Source organism: Myotis myotis, unplaced genomic scaffold, assembly GCF_014108235.1.
Source record: "Myotis myotis isolate mMyoMyo1 unplaced genomic scaffold, mMyoMyo1.p scaffold_m19_p_13, whole genome shotgun sequence".
NCBI lineage: Eukaryota > Metazoa > Chordata > Mammalia > Chiroptera > Vespertilionidae > Myotis > Myotis myotis.
The window spans coordinates 33,775,438-33,795,711 of record NW_023416317.1 but is presented as its reverse complement, the minus strand read 5'-3'; the positions used below and the strand labels follow the sequence as shown (position 1 = coordinate 33,795,711).

The 20,274-nt window shown below is 37.2% G+C and overlaps 1 protein-coding gene across 4 annotated transcripts in view; it reads right to left on the bottom strand.

Annotated features, from left to right (window-relative positions):
* The window catches only part of PIK3R4 (phosphoinositide-3-kinase regulatory subunit 4), a 59,052-nt gene extending 39,758 nt beyond the window's left edge, over nt 1-19,294 (bottom strand). For 2 of the 4 annotated variants that reach the window (XR_004971562.1, XM_036332628.1), the window contains exons 1-7: nt 18,770-19,292; nt 17,141-17,916; nt 14,301-14,434; nt 11,952-12,534; nt 8,629-8,763; nt 6,649-6,870; nt 5,220-5,393 (exon numbers count right to left, since the gene is read on the bottom strand). Coding sequence is in view for 3 of the 4 variants with exons in the window: in XM_036332628.1 (XP_036188521.1) it covers nt 5,220-5,393; nt 6,649-6,870; nt 8,629-8,763; nt 11,952-12,534; nt 14,301-14,434; nt 17,141-17,873 (1,981 nt within the window). In the remaining variant the exon portion in view is untranslated. Of the gene's footprint in view, nt 1-5,219; nt 5,394-6,648; nt 6,871-8,628; nt 8,764-11,951; nt 12,535-14,300; nt 14,435-17,140; nt 17,917-18,769 lie in introns of all 4 variants that reach the window. The other 2 variants (XM_036332629.1, XM_036332630.1) reach the window with 2 other exon arrangements.
* Between the last annotated feature and the right edge of the window lie 980 nt (nt 19,295-20,274).

Here is a 20,274-nt window from a genome sequence, read left to right as displayed (position 1 = left end):
GAGGTGCGGAAGTAAAGTGCAGAGGTATGGAGGCGCACGCAAGAGAGGGCTTACAACTGAGGACGCTGTTGTCTTTTTCAATCAGGAGGGAGACACACCCTCCCACTCTGAACTCCAGTTCCGGGCTAGTCTCTGGGGACCCAGACTCATACGGGGAGAAACTGGACTGTCGGCATCGGAACACGAGGGCAGCTTTCTCTGAGAGGTGCTTGCAGCAATTACCTCGGGACACTGAGGCCCGGGGCCTCTTAGGGCAGGGACTGAGGACCGGCCATAGCAGTTTGCTCCGCCCAGTTGATTCCCTGAGACCCCGCCCCACCCAAGCTGTGTGCAGAGGCTTTTGCATATTAATGACCTGGCCCTTTGCAATCTAAAATTACCTAACAAACTGCAGCTGGGACAGAGAGACCCAGAACTTCCAAAAGATGGTCCAAGGCCCCACAGCAGCTTGCATTGCTTCACAGCTGGTCCTAATCTGGGCACCTCCAAATCCCAAAGAAGAGGAATCTGCAGATCTCTCCATAGCTTCTTCTGGGTAGCCTCAGGCAGAGGCTAAATTAGCACCTCCTTAGAGATCCAAGTGCCAGTGTACCCAGTGGTCAGAATGGAACCATCCAGATTACAACTCCTCAGATCCCTAAGGGACACACACAGGGGGCAGACTCAGTGAGCACTAAAGCCCCACTGAAGCAAGTCTTGCCCCATAAGGGTGTCTCCAGCACAGAAGTTCTCCCACCATAGACACAGCTGATTCTCACAGCCAATTGGTCTAGAGGTCAATTCCTCCCAGTGATACCAAATACAATCAAGACTTAACTGCAAAAAGACTGTGCACACAGCCCACAAAGGGGTTCACCAAGAGTGTCCACCTCAGCTAATTGGGGAGGCTGAGCTAATGGGCCCTATAGGACACCTAGCACACAAAGCCACTCTATCAACACAGGGAAGCAGCCAAAATGCGGAGACAAAGAAACAGGTCACAAATGACAGAAATAGAGGGAAGCAAACTACTGGATATAGAGTTCAAAACCACGGTTATAAGGTTTTTCAAGAATTTTCTAGAAACCGCCGATAAATTTAGTGAGACCCTCAATATATCTAGTGAGACCCTCGAGGATATGAAAAAGGACCAAATAGAAATTAAGCATACACTGACTGAAATAAAGAATATTATACAGAGATCCAACAGCAGACTAGAGGATCGCAAGAATCAAGTCAAAGATTTGAAGTACGAAGAAGTAAAAAACACCCAACCGGAAAAGCAAAATGAAAAAAGAATTCAAAAATATGAAGATAGTGTCAGGAGCCTCTGGGACAACTTCAAGCGAACCAACATCCGAATTATAGGGGTGCCAGAAGAAGAGAGAGAGCAAGATACTGAAAACCTATTTGAAGAAATAATGACAGAAAACTTCCCCTACCTGGTGAAAGAAATAGACTTACAAGTCCAGGAACCGCAGAGAACCCCAAACAAAAGGAATCCAAAGAGGACCACACCAAGACACATCATAATTAAAATGCCAAGAGCAAACGACAGAGAGTATCTTAAAAGCAGCAAGAGAAAAACAGTTATTTACCTACAAGGGAGTACCCATAAGATTGTCAGCTGATTTCTCAACAAAAACTATGCTGGCCAGAAGGAAGTGGCAAGAAATATTCAAAGTGATGAATACCAAGAACCTACAACCAAGATTATTTTACCCAGCAAAGCTATCATTCAGAATTGAAGGTCAGATAAAGAGCTTCACAGATAAGAAAAAGCTAAAGGAGTTCATCACCACCAAACTGGTATTATATGAAATGCTGAAAGGTATTCTTTAAAAAGAGGAAGAAGAAAAAGGTAAAGATAAAAATTATGAACAATAAGTACATATCTATCAACAGGTGAATCTAAAAATCAAGTGAAAAAATCTGATGAACACAATAAACTGGTGAATAGAATAGAATCAGGGGCACAGAAAGGGAGGGTGAGGGGGGGGGCGGGGAACCGGGTGGAGGGGAGCTATGGGGAGAAAAACAAGGAACAACTGTAATAATCTGAACAATAAAGATTTAAATTAAATAAATAAATAAATAAATAAGAATCACTACCAAAGACTGACTATGCTAACAGAGAGATGTGTGCACTTTATCACTTTTTAAAATGTGTTTCTAAATTACAAAAAACTGCATTTATTTTAAATAGTTTAAAATGACAACAAATGATTGTTTACTTAAATTTTCTCAACAAGTTTTCTTTTTCCCCTTAGCTGGTCCTACATTTAGTTCATTCTGAGGGAGTTCCCCATCCAAGAAGTTGTACCACTACACAGGATTTATTCTATACCTAAAGATAATAATTTGTTTTTATGCTAAATTAAAGATACATATAGTACTCCATGTGTTCATTCTGTGATCAATGACTAGAAATAACAGGACCCAGAAAAGCCTCTATAAAATTGAAGAGGGTAAAAAACTGCCTTTATGATGTTTTTGCTTAAAAATTGATAGACATCCATTTTTCAGATAAAATGCCAATTATAAGCTACATTATATATCAAAAATAATTTCCAAAAAATTAATCAACAGAAGAAATGTATGTGAAATCAGAATATACTAGAGAACATATTTATATACAGAAGATATTAATTAAAATAAAAAGAATCAAAGGCAAAAGCAAGAAAACTTGACCTTTGGGAAATAATGCCACGTTTACAGAAGAAAAAAAGAAAGCACTGATATGAGAATTTAAAAATGAGAATGAGCAGGAAAATATTCCAGGCCGCAAGATGTGCATGTTCACACAATACACCTTCTCATACAGGTTGCCAAAAAAATATGTATACACACTTTAATAGCTGAAGCTCAATTGATGTTTCTTTTTTTTCAGCCAAACTAAGCTTTGAACAAAGGAGATTCATCCTATAATGCTACTGGAAATTTGAAAACACAGTTGAAATACAAACAACGCCTTTATAATTATTCAAAGTGTATATACATTTTTGGGGACAGGTGACAAAAAATTATTCATTTCTATAGATTCTTTTCAATTTTGAAAATGAACAGTATGTTAATAAAGTATGACTTCATAATCATTCAAAGTGTGTAGACATTTTTGGGGGGACACCCTATATTATCATCAAAATGCATGCTTTCTATATCTGCCTTACAATACACAGGACCAGAAATTCAAAATCATTTATTATAATATTAATAATTTTTATTCTGCTATTAGTATTTCTATAACATATTTTTTTTCATTGATTTCAGAGAGGAAGGGAGAGGGAGAGAGAGACAGAAACATCAATGATAAGAGAGAACCATCAATCAGCTGCCTCCTGCACGCCCTACACAGGGGATCAAGCCCGCAACCCGGGCACTGGCAGGGAATCAAACTGTGACCTCCCGGATCATAGGTCAACACTCAACCATGAAGCCAAGCCAGCCAGGCTAGTTTTGTTGTTGTTTTTTTAAATAGAGATAATGAACCCCTTAAGGTTCAATACTCTGTAGCTCATAGGAAAAAATCAAAATATTTCAGTATAATGGAGATTTTATTGTATTGCCAATACTCAACAATTTTCTATTAAATTTGGAATTATTTTTAACATAATCATCAAAAAATTCAAACCAAATTAGAATTACAAACTAAAAGAATGATTGAAGATATTAGAGAATAAAATAAGCAACCTACATATACTTTTTCACACAAAATTATTTATTTTAAAGCCACATTCATGCCTTAAAATTCTCCAGAAATTTTATATATCTTTATTAGCTACCATCTAGTTTCCAAACAATAAAAATAAATAATAACTCGCTTGTCTTTTTCCTCTGAGGAGTTCCTCAAAAACAAAACAAAAAAAAAAACCTATTAACCAAGTCTAACCAATTTTGGTTTTCTATTAATTTTCCTTGGCAAGGCATTTACAGCAATTAAATATTTTATCTAGAGGCAATATTCTAAAATTTCATGTCCTCTCTGGATAGAGCCAATCTGCAATCTTATTTTGATTATTTTCTTCAAGTGAAGACATAAGAAGACTAAAAGCTGTATATAGTATTAATTTTAGAGTGTGTTATTTGACTTGTTTGCACTTATTCTGAATTTTAAGTTGAGGTAAATAGGTAATTGCTATAAAGGTCAAGGGATTAGTCCAGGGGTGGGCAAACTTTTTGACTCGAGGGCCACAATGGGTTCTTAAACTGGACCGGAGGGCCGGAACAAAAGCATGGATGGAGTGTTTGTGTGAACTAATATAAATTCAAAGTAAACATCATTACATAAAAGGGTACGGTCTTTTTTTTTTTTTAGTTTTATTCATTTCAAAGGGGCCGGATCTGGCCCGAGGGCCGTAGTTTGCCCACAGCTGGATTAGTCCCTTTCACTGGTTAATAAAATTACCAACAGTAGAAACTTTAATACTAAGAATTCTTTTTTTATTAAATCTTTAATTTCTTCATTGGTTAGGGTATTACAAATGTGTCCTCATACCCCCATTAACCCCCAACCTCCCCCCCAATACTAAGAATTCTTAACTGGCAATAAGTACAATGACACGTCATAGACAATCATCCACATCCAATTTCAACATGACTAGTAGTCCAGTGTCAAAAAAAACAAACAAGTTGACTCTTCAGAGCAGTTATAGACTATCCATTTTGTGTTAAAAAACAAGCCCTGTCCAGTGTTGCTCAGAGTGTTGGCATGCACACCGAAGGGTCACGGGTTCAATTCTGGTCAAGGGCAAAAAGCTGGGTTGCAGGTTCAATCCCCAACCCTGGTAGGGGAATGTCCAGGAGGCAACCAATCGATGCGTCTTTCTCACATCAATGTCTCTGTCTCTGACTCTATCTCTCTTCTTTCCTCCCCTCCTCTCTCTCTAAAAATCAATGGGAAAAATATCTTCAGTGAGGATTAATAAAAAAAGCCAAATCTTTATTTTTCAAATATCACAAAAACTTAATTACAAATGAAAACAAAGAGATTACTTCCCAACCCAGGCTGGAGAACCAAATGATCCTGTTTGCCTGCCTGCCTGTCTCTCACATGCACACATGCATCCATGTTTAAGCATGTACATGTGTGTGCATTCAGGTACATACATACATAATATGGGAACAATAAAGTTGAAAATCTGACTCTATTTTGCCTAAAAGTTTTACAATACTCTATCAATTTTTATTTCTCTTCCCAATTCCTAATTTTCCCAACCTAATCTTGAGAAACAGAAACTTACCAATATCACTGGCAAATTCGTAGACGTGGGGTTTTTGTAGCAGCCCTAACTGGCACATGCAGGTAAGGGCGTTAAGAGCTTTCACAATAACAAATTCCTCAGCATCACTAAGACCTTGTTGCAGCAGGGGTTTGAGAATTGAGGAGCTCTGCCAGCCAACATAGGCAGCAACACCTGAAAAAGAGAAGCAACATTACATGATTACGTATTCTATACCTGGAAGTACAAATGCCATTAATAAAACAATAAAATTAATCGAAAACCAAATATATTGAGCAACAATCAAGGAGATGACATTGCACTTCCTACCCAGCACAATAAATGAAAAGACCCACAACAAAATAAATGACTAAGAAATTACGGAACACCAAGGGGGTGGGGGGGTGGGGGGAAGAGATCCCAGGAACTTATAAAAATAAAAATATAGGTCCCCTAAAAACGAAGAATGATTGGCTTTAGAGTATCTTCAGCAACAATATAGAGGCTAGAATACAACAACGCGAGCAATTTCACAGGCTCTCAAAGGTAGGAAGTCACCTTTTCTCCAAAACATTATATGGCAGCATTTGCAGAAATATTAATACTATTGCCGTATGAGTTTCTTTCCTTTTTTATTTTTTAGGAAAATACACCCAAAAGCAAGTATTTTAGCAGTTACTTTCCCAGATTTTAAGGTAACAAAATCTAAATCCTACAGCTTTCCGCTACTACATGAGAAAATTTGAATACCAGCAAAGATTTCCAAAGTGTAAAAGAGTCTTTAAACCTTTTGAGTTAAACAGCAAGCTGTTATAATCGTGTCCAAAATGATATAAAGAGGGTTAGTGGGTAATTATAATAACATGGCTTTAGCATATAACATTTCATAACTGACCAAACCTAAATTTTCCTTCTAATTAGATTGATTTTCAATCATAATTACACTTTAACAATTATTTTCTGATTGTAAAAGTTATGTTCACTATAAAAAATTTGACAAATATGGAAAATATAAAGAAACAATATTCTACAATCCCAGTCCTACATATTACCACTGTTCACACCTTAGTATATATATTTCAGTCTTTCGTATAAATACATATGATTTACTGTTGTTATCTTTATACAACTGGAATCATACTTTAAATAGACCTACACTATAATTCAGTCACTCTAATAGTATTTCATGATATTTTCCCGGGGCATTAAATATCATTTTAAAACAGTTTGTAATGACCACATAGTATTCCTTGATATGGATGTATCACAGTTTAACCAATCCCTTGATCAACTAAGATATTCTTATCATCCAAAAGCAGCAGGAAGACAGACAGAAATACCAGGAACTCAATTCATTATTAATAAAATTTAGTAGTAATGTCCCCTCTCAAATTGCATGTATTTTTTTGAGAATTCAAAACCTTAAAGAGAAATTTAAAAAACAACATACCAACTATACTATCAAAAAAAGCTCCACGCAGATGCCAATCATTCTTATCATTCAGGAAAGTAATCATGTGGGACAATAAAACATCATTGGCTTTTTGACGTCCAAAAAATACACACAGCCGAGTTATTCCATTTTCCATTAAGGTTTGTTTCACGATATTTTCAGGGTCACTTAGCAAAGTGACAACTTTCTGCTGGACCATTTCATGCAAGGCTTGGAGCTCTAAAAAAAAAAAAAAAAATTAAAACTAGAATCTGTTCTTTTTCCTTATACTAATAGACCCAGTCTTCCTTTTTACTCCTCAGAGAAATGGATTACAGAAGCCACCATAGAAAGTCTATAATCACTAAGTTTTTCCACTATTTAGAACTCTGAAGGATGGGTGGAAAGCTGAAATATAAAACTGAAGAACATCCTAATAAGCTTCACAAGCTTGGCTACTATCTCACTAATTAAACAGCTCTATTTATGAGGCGTAAGGAGGAAAGTATGGGAGCACCAGAAAGGAGACCATACTGCTCCAATAAGATCAACTTAATCAAGGACTGGAAAACACTAGACCGGTTCGGGATATAATCTGATAATGCAGGGCAAGCATTCTTAAAGGCTGGATGAACCTTCAGAAACACACTGCAAGTCCTGTCAAAGCTTTGCATGATCTGGCTACCACTCTGGCCTTATCTCCTATCCACCCTCCCCTTACTTACTTGTCTGTCTTTCCCTTACTAAAATGTAAACGCAAGAGCAAAGATCTTGCCTGTCTTAGGCACCACTGTATCCCTAGTGCTTACAGCAGGCACAAAATTGCCTGATGCAGAGCTATCTTTGACAATTATCTGTTGGCTACGTGAATAAGGGCAGAGGCCACTACTGGTGCATCCACTGTCAAGGAAAATGGAGGTCTGTACACTGTTCACATTAAGAAAAACTTCAGGTTAACTCCCCAGAAGTTTTAACACCTAAATTCATTACATAAAAAGATCCAATTACATGTTTATAGAACATTGAACAGTATTATTTTCTAGTTCCATGGAAAAAGTGAAGATTTCCTTTCTGACATATTCTTCTGTAAGTTCAAAATTATTTGTCTTGAACTCCATATAATTACGCTGTCTTAAAAATGATGCTTTCTACAATAGAGCTATTGCAGTTATCTGTAACATAAAAATCTGAAAACTACACTTCTCTAGTTTTTCTCAACTAGAAACGTCTTAGAACAGACCTAAGCATATTATTTCACTTCTAAATATCTAACTCAATAAACATTAACTACAAGTCTGTTAAGAACTGTACGAATGTAAAGAAACTAAGGCCCAGCCAGTGTCGCTCAGTGGCTGAGTGTTGACATATGAACAACATATGAACCAGGTGGTTCAATTCCCTGCTAGGGCATATGCCCAGGTGGCGGCTCAATTCCCAGTAAGGGGCATGCCGGAGGCAGCCAATCAATGATTCTCTCTCATCACTGATGTTTTTCTCTCTCTCTCCCTTTCCCTTCCTCTTAAAAATAAAAAGAACTCTGACCTCAAAGAGTTTATTATTATATCTGTCCTTTTATAGTAAAATGTGTGGGTTTTAATATGTAAATCATAGATAATATAAAATAAACACAAGCTTATGACTGAGGATACACAGGATATACTCACATAAGGAGAAAAGATTTAGATTATTTAGCTATCATGTTGTCAATGGTTTTTCTTTTATCATAAAAATGAAATAATTCAGCTAGCTTTATTATTGACACAAATCAATTCTGGCTGAAAAACAACTGAGTTTAGAACCTGTAGCAACAAGCTGATCGTTTTCTGGCTAGATAAGTGTTTGAGAACAGAGAGAACAACCAGAAACCAGGAATCCTTCCCACCGATAGATCTGGTATTCTTTCACCTTACATGAAAATTACAAATGATGATTTGTTCCAAGTTCACATTAGCAATTCATTCTAAGTAATAGGAAATCTGGAACAGAGAATCATACTACCTGTGTCATAATTTCCATTGGGATGTGTAACTTCATCTATTTCTTCACTATTTGGGTCATTTTCCATATTCAGATTTTTTAACTGTACTAATTCCAGGAATCTCAAAGCTGTTTCTGCCAGCAGAGCTATGTTTTCTATAAAAGGAAGAAAAATTATAATTATCTTCTTAAATCTCTGTAATGTTTATAACTTTTCCTCCCTAACTCTTTATATATAAAATAATAATCATAAAACTAAGGAGGAAAAGTAGAACTTTTAAATTTAGCACTTAACCAAATCATATTTTAGTAACTAATTTCATAATCTACAACTATTTCTAAACTATGTTTTAATATTGAACATAGGCATCTTTTAAAAAGGCAAAAATAACCCAAAACACAGCACTCAAATCTACTGAGGAAAAAAAAATCCTTTTAGAGTCCTACCCTTTAAACAGTATTTTGACATTAGACTAACAAACACTCACATGGAAATAACAGATCAAGCTGGGCTTTGGGATCACACAGACCTTGGCTCAAATCTCTACCCTACCACTTACTAGCTGGCTGCTTAACCAATCTGGCCTTCAGTTTCTTCACATATAAATGAGTCACCTCTATTTCAAAGAGTCATTACCAAATTGAATCAATCACTGTTGGATTGCTTCACAAGTGATACTCTGAAGTTCTTAAGGAGCCAAAGTGTCAGACCGCCACACTTCTGTAGTTGTCTGTATTTCCTCCTTTCTCTTTCTGGTAATCTAGTAAAACTATCTGATACTCCTCACCGCTGTGAAAGTACCTACTTCTGAGTTCTACTATCATATTTGCTATTAATTCTATCTACTCTATTGCTTCTATCTTCTTCCTTCCATTTTTGTTAGTTTCTACCCTTCTTTCTTCTACTACTTCTGTGCTTCTTAGCTTAACTCTGTACTCTTCCATCTTTGCAGGAAATAGCACTGAACATAAAGTTTAACTACTTTATTTTGAATCTGACACTTTCTCTTAACTTTTTACATTTCCGAAATTGAGATGCATCTCACAATATTTGAGATTTTTCAGTCTACCAAATGCAGTGATTCCTCCACCTCTCCCAGGTTCAACACTGTTCTGAATAAAACAAAATTTACCTCTAAGTAAGCAAGATATTAACACCCTGCAATGCCTGCTCACCCTAAAAATGGAGAAATTTAGGGCCATCCTCTGGTAATAAGTCAAACTTCTAGATGAATATCCCCACTTTAATAAACATATCTTTATTAGGAAAAGTCTCTTATTTTTCTTAACCTCTAAAGTCTAAGTTATGCTTATTCCCCACTGAAGTTTATAAACCACAATATATTTGGATAGTTTACATAAGATACAAATCTATACCAACATCTCTGAGCTAAAAAAGAATAATGTAAAAGAAATTTACAAATTGATTTTAAACGTTTATAAATACTAACATGTGTGGTTTAATTATACTTAACCATACAAGTTCAAACAGACCTCTGGCTCTATTAAAAAAGGTAGCTTTGTCATGCACCAAGCCATGGTGAAGGGACACTGCAAGGTACTGGCACTGTCCCTGGGTTATCATGGACTCTCATCATAAAAACCCAAAAGACCAAAGAAAAGCAGGATTACTTCAAAATCAAGGTCTAGACCAGTAATTTGTAGAACTGAGAAAGAATTACACCAGATACTTTAGGGTCATGTTTTTTAGACTCTCTCATTCCCAATTTCCTCACTGGTAAAATGAAGGAATTAACAGTCACTGCTCAAGGTTTTTGCAAGGGGTAGTTGTGAAAGACATATATACCTTAGAATCTAAAATCTATCTTAGAATCTATGTTTCTCTTGCAACTAACCCTTGCAACAAGCCTGAACAGTAGATACCTGACACACAGCAGAGTTTTCAACAAATACCATTATTTTCATGCTATGACTTACTAATATTAGTAATTGTCAATACGTTAATATGGCACCTACATATCAAAATCTTACCTATTTTACACAATTAAAGAACAGACTAAAATCCCCTGGGTCAAAAGTAGGTCATGAAACCCTAAAGATACAGCTTGTTTTTAAAACCTAAAAACTGTTATTTAATTTTATCTGGCTCAATTGTTTATATTTACCAAGTGAATTATAAATGTGCTTTGTTACAAATAATAAACTCAGATCTATCTTAAAGAAATCCTTCATTTTCTAATTTTCTATCCCTGAAACTTATACCTATACAGTTATGGAAACCAGAAACCATACATAAGTAAATAGGCTGATAGATAAACAAAAATAAAAATATACAAATAAAAAAAGAAACCCAACAACTGCCAATCACTTTGTGGATGTGCCTAGTATATAAGACCAGCGTCCAAAGACCATTTTTCACATGTTCCGTTAAAATACTAATAGGCGCGCCCTGGCTGGGTGGCTCAATTGGTTGGAGCGTTGTTCCATACACCAAAAGGTGACGGGTTCAATCCCTGGTCAGGGGTGAGTAAGGGAGGCAACGTATTGATGTTTTCTCTCTCTCCCCCCCATTCCTCTCTCTAAGAATAAACAAACATACTCTCAGGTGAGGATTAAAAATCTGTAAGATGTTTCCTAAGCAAGCATTGTACAGCAACATGACAATATCATCAACACATGTTATGTACTTCAAAAAAGAATCCCTGATTTCCATAAGATTACATTTTAGAAATAAATTATGGAATTATGTAAATGTTTCAATGGCATTTCCATGCAGTAATAAGCATTTAGAATTAGGAAGCTAAAAAAATGAATCTGTATCACTTGATTTTATGAGAATTACAAGTAAAACATGCAGGTGTGTTATTTAACACACTCACTTCACCACAAAGAAGCCATACATCCTAAGCACTATAGTAACTGAAAGGACCTTAAATTCAGTAAGTTAATAGGCTAGATTCTTTCAACACCAAATTACCCAGCAAAATAAATCTTTTCAACAATAAATTGTTGTATATCCTAAAATTGATATTCAAACAGCTTATTTGTTCAGAGAAGCTTTATAAAGGCCTAAAGACATACCCCAGAAGCACATATTTGTAAACATTAGTCTCCCTTCAAATTAAATGTAATACTCCCAGTAAAAGCACAAGATTCTGTATTATATACTTTTTACTAGCTAATTCTGATTACTTCAAAAATGACAGTACACACGAAAGCTGAGTCCCAGGTAAAGATTAGCTATAAATATTACTAAAATGTACACAAATAGTTCAGGGACCAAAGGTCATTCTCAGAATTCCCAAACAAATCAGAGAAACAAGAGGTATTATAGTCACTAACTTCATAAATGAGTAGCTGTTACTCAGACAATAATCTCTTACCAGCATAGGCTAGTCTGACAATAGTAGCATCATCTTGGGCCAAGTGGGCTATGCCCGGCAGAATATATTCCGGATAGATATTGATATCATTGCGAGGAACCTCTTTGACAAGAGCTAGAACTTTAGTCAATGTCCTCAAGGCTTCAGCCCTCACTCTAGGAACAGAGTCATTGCTGAAGTGCAAAAGATATGGAGTAATACGATCCAAAAGAATTTCTACACTTAATCGTGGAGCCAAATGGAGAATAAGTTCCAAAGCAGCAAGTTTGGAATCACAGTATTTAAGGGTCTGTAGACAGGAGGTTATAACAGACACCAAGATAACCAGCCCATTTTCCTTAGGCTCTCCTTCAGCTTTTTCCGGCAGATCATGTCCACAGAGATTGTGAATAATGTTGCCCAAATCCTTCCGTATGACCAGAATACGCTCATCTGCAGAAAGAAATGTTTCCTTGGCAAACTGGGCCATGTAGGGCTGAAGGAAAGTGTAAAATATTTCAGGAAAGGCATTGCCACGCTGCTGCTTTAAGTAATCTTCTGCCTCTAACCGTTTATCTGGCTCACGGTGAATCATCTGAGTTACCTATACCAAGGGAGAAAGAGAGTAAAAAATAGATTTGAGAACAGCAAATTAAATCAGAGAAAAGCTACAAGGGCATCTTAACCGTGATTTAAAGGATTTGTGAAGTCTGACTCTTCTCAATCTTTACCATTCAAACTACTTTCAGAACCTAACTACTGAGTAATATGTGACTCTACTACTGTCCTAAAAAGCAGTAAGAAATTACATACGAACATATTACAGATGATCCAGACACATAAAGAGGTGAATTCTGTTCACCATTCCCTATTTATTAAGACAGAAGAGTAATATACTGCTGCCCACAACTCAAGGATTCTTAAACTTTTTTTGAGGAGATGCCACTGAGAATCTGAGGAAGCAATGGGATTTTCTTTAGAGAAAAAGGTATACACACAAGTTTTGCATACAAAATTACACACAATTCTGAAAAGAATTACAGATCCCCTAAAACCTATTTACATACCAGAGTTCTGGTTTAGACTTATTTTCACAAGCTTTAGGAAATACATGGTTTACAAGTAGGTGTAGCACTAGAATCTGTTCACAAAGGGAATCAGTGGTTTAAACTTTTCAAGTAGTGTAAAAGAAGTGTTAAATCCTGCAAACACTAGAAATAACATACCTATTTGAATTTATCTTATGTTTTCTAGCAACATAAGAAAATTTGTTCAATATACAGAGCATAGTTTAATCATTCCTAGACCCTCCCACTGTATTAGCCATTATTCAAATACTCAAAATATCATATACGTATACCTAGTTATTTGAGCTTTCTGTTTAATTCTAAATAAGAGATTCATATTAAACTTGGGGGAATCAAATATACTATAAATAAGGAAAAGTGACCTAATAGAATTACTTTGACAGGTTAAGCTCTAAAGATTAGTCAATTCACTCCTTTCACAGTTAAGAAAATGTAGGCCCAAATTCATGGCAGTGTAACGTGATGAATGAATGCCACATCCAAAGACATACCAGCCAAATATACCAACTCCTAATCCAGCTGAGCTAAATTAGTTTCCTTCATCTGAAGCATATTTTTTAGTATTTGCTATTTGTAAGAGAAATTAAAATATTTCCCTACCTTACTAAAGGATATTTTAAATACACCATATCCTTTCCATGACTCAGAATCATCATCATAAGCATCAGTTCCTATACTGACTGACTTTAAAAAGATCCCCTCAAACAGTAATATGAATATATGGCTTATATGACCTCCCACAGAATTCCTCATATCTGTTCTGCTATACTAATCTGTGATTCTATATCTTCCCTTCCAGAACTGCCCTCAGTGTCAAGGGTAGTATACAAAGTTAGTAGCTTCTATATGAAATGGCCTTATATTGCTGCATTATATTCAAGTATATGTCTTCTTCATATCTTACTAGCAAGCTCTAGCTTGGACAACTTCTCTAACCCCCAGGCATCTCCTTACTTCTGTTTAAACCCATCCAAAGCAGAGCTAAAGATTATAATGGGAAGAGGTGTCTGTGTGAGTTTGAGTGTGAGTGTGTGTGTGAGTATGTGTGTGTGTGTGTGCACACGCACATGTAAAAAAATAAGTCAAAGAAGCTCTGTGTCTGGGAAGGGGGGTAGGGGAATTGTACATTTCTCCCTAATAAAGTAAAAACCATAAGGTATTTGTATTAGTCTATAGGACTTTATTGCTTTGTTCCAAATTTATAACACTTTAGAGAATGGACTAATGCAAAAGAACAAAATTCTATTAAATTCTTTATGGTAAATATTTGTAGCATAGTTACCAAATCTCTGATACTGCGATCTTCAATTTTATTTAGCACTTGTTCAGGGAAAAACTGTCCATTTCTATAAGCCAAAAGTTGAGAGAGATCAAATAATGGTACACCTTCTGTAAAAAGCTCAGCTATCACACAACCTGGAAAATAGCAGATATAATTCCATTAAAAATGAAATGGAAGAAATCATTAATATAGATCAAGGATTCAGAGAATTCATAAAACTCAAAATGTGAAACCAAGTAAACTGAATTATAAATTTTAATGCAATATACAACAATCAATCAAGATAGGGAAAATATCGATTGCCTAACCATCAGTTTCAAAAAGTGTAACGTCAAAAAGGCCCATTCTATTTTTGCCCCTCTAAAAAAAAAAACAAAAACAAAAAAACAAATAAAGTTACTTCCTAGTTCTATAATTTTAAATGAATGTGCACATATAATGTACACACCAGACATTTAGAAATAGGTGGATAGAGTAAAGCCACAAGAAATACACTGGGGTGTGTTTTTTTAAAGTATGGATTTATAGAAATTAAATTCAAAAGGAATTATTGAGAAATCATAGCTGACAATTCATTTATTCATCATTAAACTAAAATATCAATGATGAGAATTATTGATCATCTGCCTCCTGCACACACCCTTTACTGGGAATAGAGCCTGCACATTTAACAATTCTTAAAGAGATCCTTACATAGCATTAGCTCACAGCCTTTGCATTTGCTGATCCTTCTGCCAAAAATGCTATTCCCCAAGTAGGACAGTTTATACCTCCATCTCCTTCAGATCTTTAATCAAATACCACTTTAGCAGTGAGGCCTTTCTTGACTGCCCAGTTTAGGCCCACAACTACAACTACCTCATACTCCACACCTGGCACATTCCCTTTCCCTTTCCCTGCTGTTTAACCCACAGCATCAACTGCCAAATTATATATATTTAATGTATTTATTTCTTTATCGTCTACATGCCCACTAGAAAGCAAACTCCATGAGGAAGGGATTTTTTCTATTTTGTTCACTGAAAAATCCCCAGCAACTAAGACAATTCCTGACACATAATAAACACTCAAAACATTTATTTCATTAATTTCCACCTATATAATGTAAGTTTTAGAATAAAAGACTTAAAAATAGCGATTACAAACATCATAACCAAGAAGGAAATAGAACTGAACAACACTATGAACCAACTGGATCCAACAGAAATCAAAGAAACACTCCACCCAACAATAGAATGCAAAATTCTTCTCAAGTACAAATGGGACACTCTCCAGGTTGGACTGTATGCTAGGTCATAAAACAAGGCTCCATAAGTTTAAAAGAACTCGAATCACACAAATTGTGTTCTTCAAATCACAACAGAACAAAAAAGAAACTAGGAACAGAAAAAATTTTAAAAATTCACATATTAAGAAGTAATCATACTCCTAAATAACCAATAGATCAAAGGGAAATTATGAAATACTTTGAGATGAATGAAAACAAAAATACAACATACAAAAACATATGTGATGCAACTAAAGCAGTGTTTAGAGGAAATGTGTATCTATAAATACCTTAAGAAACAAGAAGAGAGTAAACTCAAACCAAAGTAAACAGAAGGAAAGGAATCACGAAGACTGGGGTGGAAAAGGCACATTACTACCAACAGTACAGAATGAATAACTACATGCCAACAAATGTGGTCATCTAGATGAAATGGACAGATTCACAGAAATAGATTACCAAAGCTGCCCTAAATAGAAATAGAAAATCTGAATGAGCATTATAAGAGAATGAATTTGTTATGAAAAATTTCCCACAAAGAAAAGCCTACACCAAGATGGCTTAACAGGTGAATTCCATCAAACTTTGAAGGAATTAGCATCCGCCCTTCACAAATTCTCTCAAGAAATGGAAGAGGAGGGAACACCTTCCAACTCATTCTATGATGCCAACACTACCCTTATACCAAACCAGATAAAGACATCACAATAAAAGTACAGACCAATGTCTCTGATGATATAGATTTTTAAATTCCTCCAAAACTGAGTGTAGGAGTCCCTACCTATATAAAATAAATGAGGGGGAAAAAGACACCTGGGCATAATAGAATGCTGAGGGCCTACTGATCAATGTGGAAAAGGGCTGGAACTGGAAAATCAACATTTTAAAGCCATCACAATAAAGATTGGATCAAGCAAGAATAATCATCAGTGGATGCCAAATCAAGGAGAAAATTGTGACAACTGGTCTTGAAGTCTTTCCCACAGGTTATTAGTTGCAAGGGATTTAAAAAATTAATTATGGCCCTAGCTGGTTTGGCTCAGTGGATATAGCGCTGGCCTGCGGACTGAAGGGTCTCAGGTGCGATTCCGGCCAAGGGCACATGCCCAGGTTGCAGGCTCGAGGCAGCTGTTCGGTGATTCTCTCTCATCATTGATGTTTCAATCTCTCTCTCGCTCTCCCTTCCTCTCTGAAATCAATAAAAATATTTTAAAAACTAATAAAAAGAAAATGTACGTATCACGACTTTTAAAAAAATTAATTATGAAGGGGAGAAATTGGGCAATATCTTGACCATCAGACACCATTTGACTGCAGAGGTGATACCGTAAAGACACATTATCACCCATGTACTAATCTTACCGAAAATGAATAACCTGATTCTAATCTCAAGGAAACAGCAAACCCAAAATGAAGAATATCCTATTAAAATACATGTACACACAAATGTATGTATAAAGCTGGTAAAAACTTAATAAGGTCTATCTATAATCTAGTTAACAGTAATGCATTTCTATATTCCATTTAAATTATATGCACATCCCCCCTTAGCAAATTTAGCCAACTCAAATACCTGCCGAAAAGATGTCCATTGCTCGCTTCAACTCTCCTCTTGTTCTCTGATTGCTATTTAAGTCTACAAGTGGAGTTGAAGGATCTCTCATATATTCTAACTCAGTGGCAAACAACCCGCCATCAACAAAACGTTCGGGAGCAATATAACAAGTTCTCCTCCGTGATGTGTCAAAGAAATAATTGAAATCTGCTGGGTTGTCTTCTGGAAGGTAAGTGGGTTTAAAACTGGCAAAATCAGTTAAGAGGACCCAGTTCCAACTGGTGACCATTACATTCTCCGTCTTGATGTCCCCATGACGGACTCCAGATTTGTGTGCTTGGTCCACAGCAGTCAGAATCTGGAAAGCAATCCAACGTTTTTCAATGTTATTTAAGAATGGACGGGTACTTATGCGATCATAGAGATTGTCTCGCACATACTGCCTGAAGAGCATGGCTGCTTTCTCAGATGCTTTTTCTGCTGCTTTCTGGAAAGGTAGACAGTTTTGTGCTGAATGAAGCCTGATTTTCAGTTCCTCCAGCTCTTGTTTATAGCTGGTTAAAGGCAATGTGGGATCCTGAATTGCAAAGACCTTCACAACCACCAGGCCTTCTCGGTGCTTCGCTCTAGCAACTTTAAAAAAACGAGTACTCCCCAGGCTCTTATCATATTCAAAGTCATGGATATCTGAGAAGTAACTCTCCACAGAAAGGATCTGCGAAGGAGCAATGCCAGCGAGCTGATTTCCCATAATGGGAGCAAGTGCCTCTGGGCCAGTAGTTAGGAAACACCACCTATTAAAAAAAAAGAAGCAAAGGGGAAAATGAAACATCATTCTTTATTTGGTCTCCTCCTAAAAGATAGATGTAACCATATTTCTCTTCCATTAAGATCATTGTACCTACCCTTCCAGGTAGCCTCTAAATTTCATACACATTTATCTAAAAAAATCTTATTTTATGTTGTCCTTTCCAGGAGCTGGGCTGTACTTAAATAGGCTCCTTCAATATTAAGTTGAAGATGTTAAAATCTGTATTTTCTGATTTTTAAAATGACTAAGCCTTTACTATATATGTTCAGTATTGTACCTAGGGCTGTGAGAGTGACCAGTCATTGTTCAAGAAGAATTTGTAGAATTAAACATAAGACAAAAACACATTAAAAACTGGTTGAGTGCGGACCTATGAACCAGGAGGTCAAGGTTGGATTCCCTCTCAGGGCACATGCCGGGGCTGTGGACTCGATCCCCAGTAGGGAGCACGCAGGAGGCAGCCGATCAATGATTCTCAAAATTTGTTTCTCTCCCTCTAAAATCAATAAGAAAAAAATAATAAAAAGTATATTTTTAAAGAGCTTAAAACTAAGAACCGCCTAATACAAGTCACTGACCTTTTCAAAGGCCAGGGCAACATCCAAAATATCAGTACCTCCTGGGCCTTCCCACCCAGCTAATAGAAGGCACGAAGTTGTCTGATTTGCAACAGCCACAGGGAAGAGACCCTGGCAAAGATGTTTAAAAAGTAAACCAAAATACACAATTGCCAAACACAGCCCAGGGGTTTCTCCTAGCTCCGATTTTGCAGGAAATAAAAGACAGACAGACACACACACACACACACACGGCCATGCGCACCGATAAACATTTACCCTGGACTCCGGAAAAGTGCCACAGGTCGGTCACTCGCTCACACTAAGGCCATGGTGGGTCACTTCAGGGTCTGGGCGAGGGAGGGAGTCGGCAGCCTAGTCAGTCGCCTCTATGAGGGGGGTGGGGGGGTCTTCCTTCAAAGGCAAGCAGTGGGGTGTTGGGGAGGGACGCAGAAAAGCCCCAATCTCCAGGAAGCCCAGCTGTCCGCCCGGGAGAACGGGGGAAGCTTTCGGGGACGAAGCAGACGGAAGCAGCCAGGCTGATCCAACTGCACAGATACCCAGGGAGCTGCCCCCGCCAGCCCCCTACTCTGCCCTCGGGGCCACGCGTTTCCGGGCCTCGCCTTCCTCACGCGCGGACTTCTGGACTCTCGAGGTCCTCTACACTCCTCAGGGTCCTCGGCACCGGAGGCAAGGCGGAGCTCGGGAGAGGGAGGGAGACCGCCACTTCCAGGGAAACACTTGTTCAGCGGCGGCACTCACAACAAACGCCGAACTCCCGGGAAAGCCGCCGGCTATGACTTCACTTCCGGCCGCGGAGCGGAAGTTATGGAGTGAGGCACAAAGCAGAGCGCCTTAAGGGAGCTGGTTGCTAGGAGACGGGGAAGGGGCGTGGTCTCGCCCTGTGCGTTGAGAGAGGAAGAAAATTAAGTTGCTTTGACAACATCTAGTCCCAGTCCTGCCCTTCTTCCCATCTTTCTTTAAACTTCGGGGCTTCTGAAATCCCCCAGAACTTGTTCAGACACCCCTTCACCTCAAGTACACAAGTTATTTAAGAGAATTCACAGGCTTATTTAGGAAAGTTAATATAGTTTCTATACTATTAAACAGTTCACCTGTTTAAAATACAAAAATCAATTTATACATATGTACATATGTATACTTACAAATACATTTACAGAGTTGGCCAATCATCCCTACAATCTAATTTTGGAACATTTCTTGACCCCCTCAAAATGGAACCCTGTAACTATTAGCAGTCACTCCCCATTCTCTCTATTCCTCCCCCCATCCCCCTGCCAGCCCTAGGCAATCATTAATCTACTTTCTGTTTCTATAGGCTCGCCTATGACAGACATTTCATATATATGGCATCTGCTCTCTCTCTCTTTCACTTTGTTGTGTTTTTTTTTTTACAATATGTGGTCTTTGTGGCTGATTTCTTTCACTTCCCTTTTTTAGAATTACCTCTGTTGTAGGTTGTATCAGTACTTCATTTCTTTTCATTGCCAATTATTCTATTGTATGAATATTCCACATTTATTATCCTTTCATTAGTTGATGGATGTTTGGATTGTTTCTACTTTTTGGTTATTATGAATAATGCTGCTATAAACATTTATGTATAAGGCTTTTTAAGGACATATGTTTTCCTTTCTCTTGGGCAAACACCTGGGAGTAGAATTGTGAAATCTTCTGGTATTTCTATGTTTAACATATTGAAAAACTGCCCAACTGTTTTTCCAAAGTGCTGCCCCAGTTCACACTCCTACCAGCAATGTATG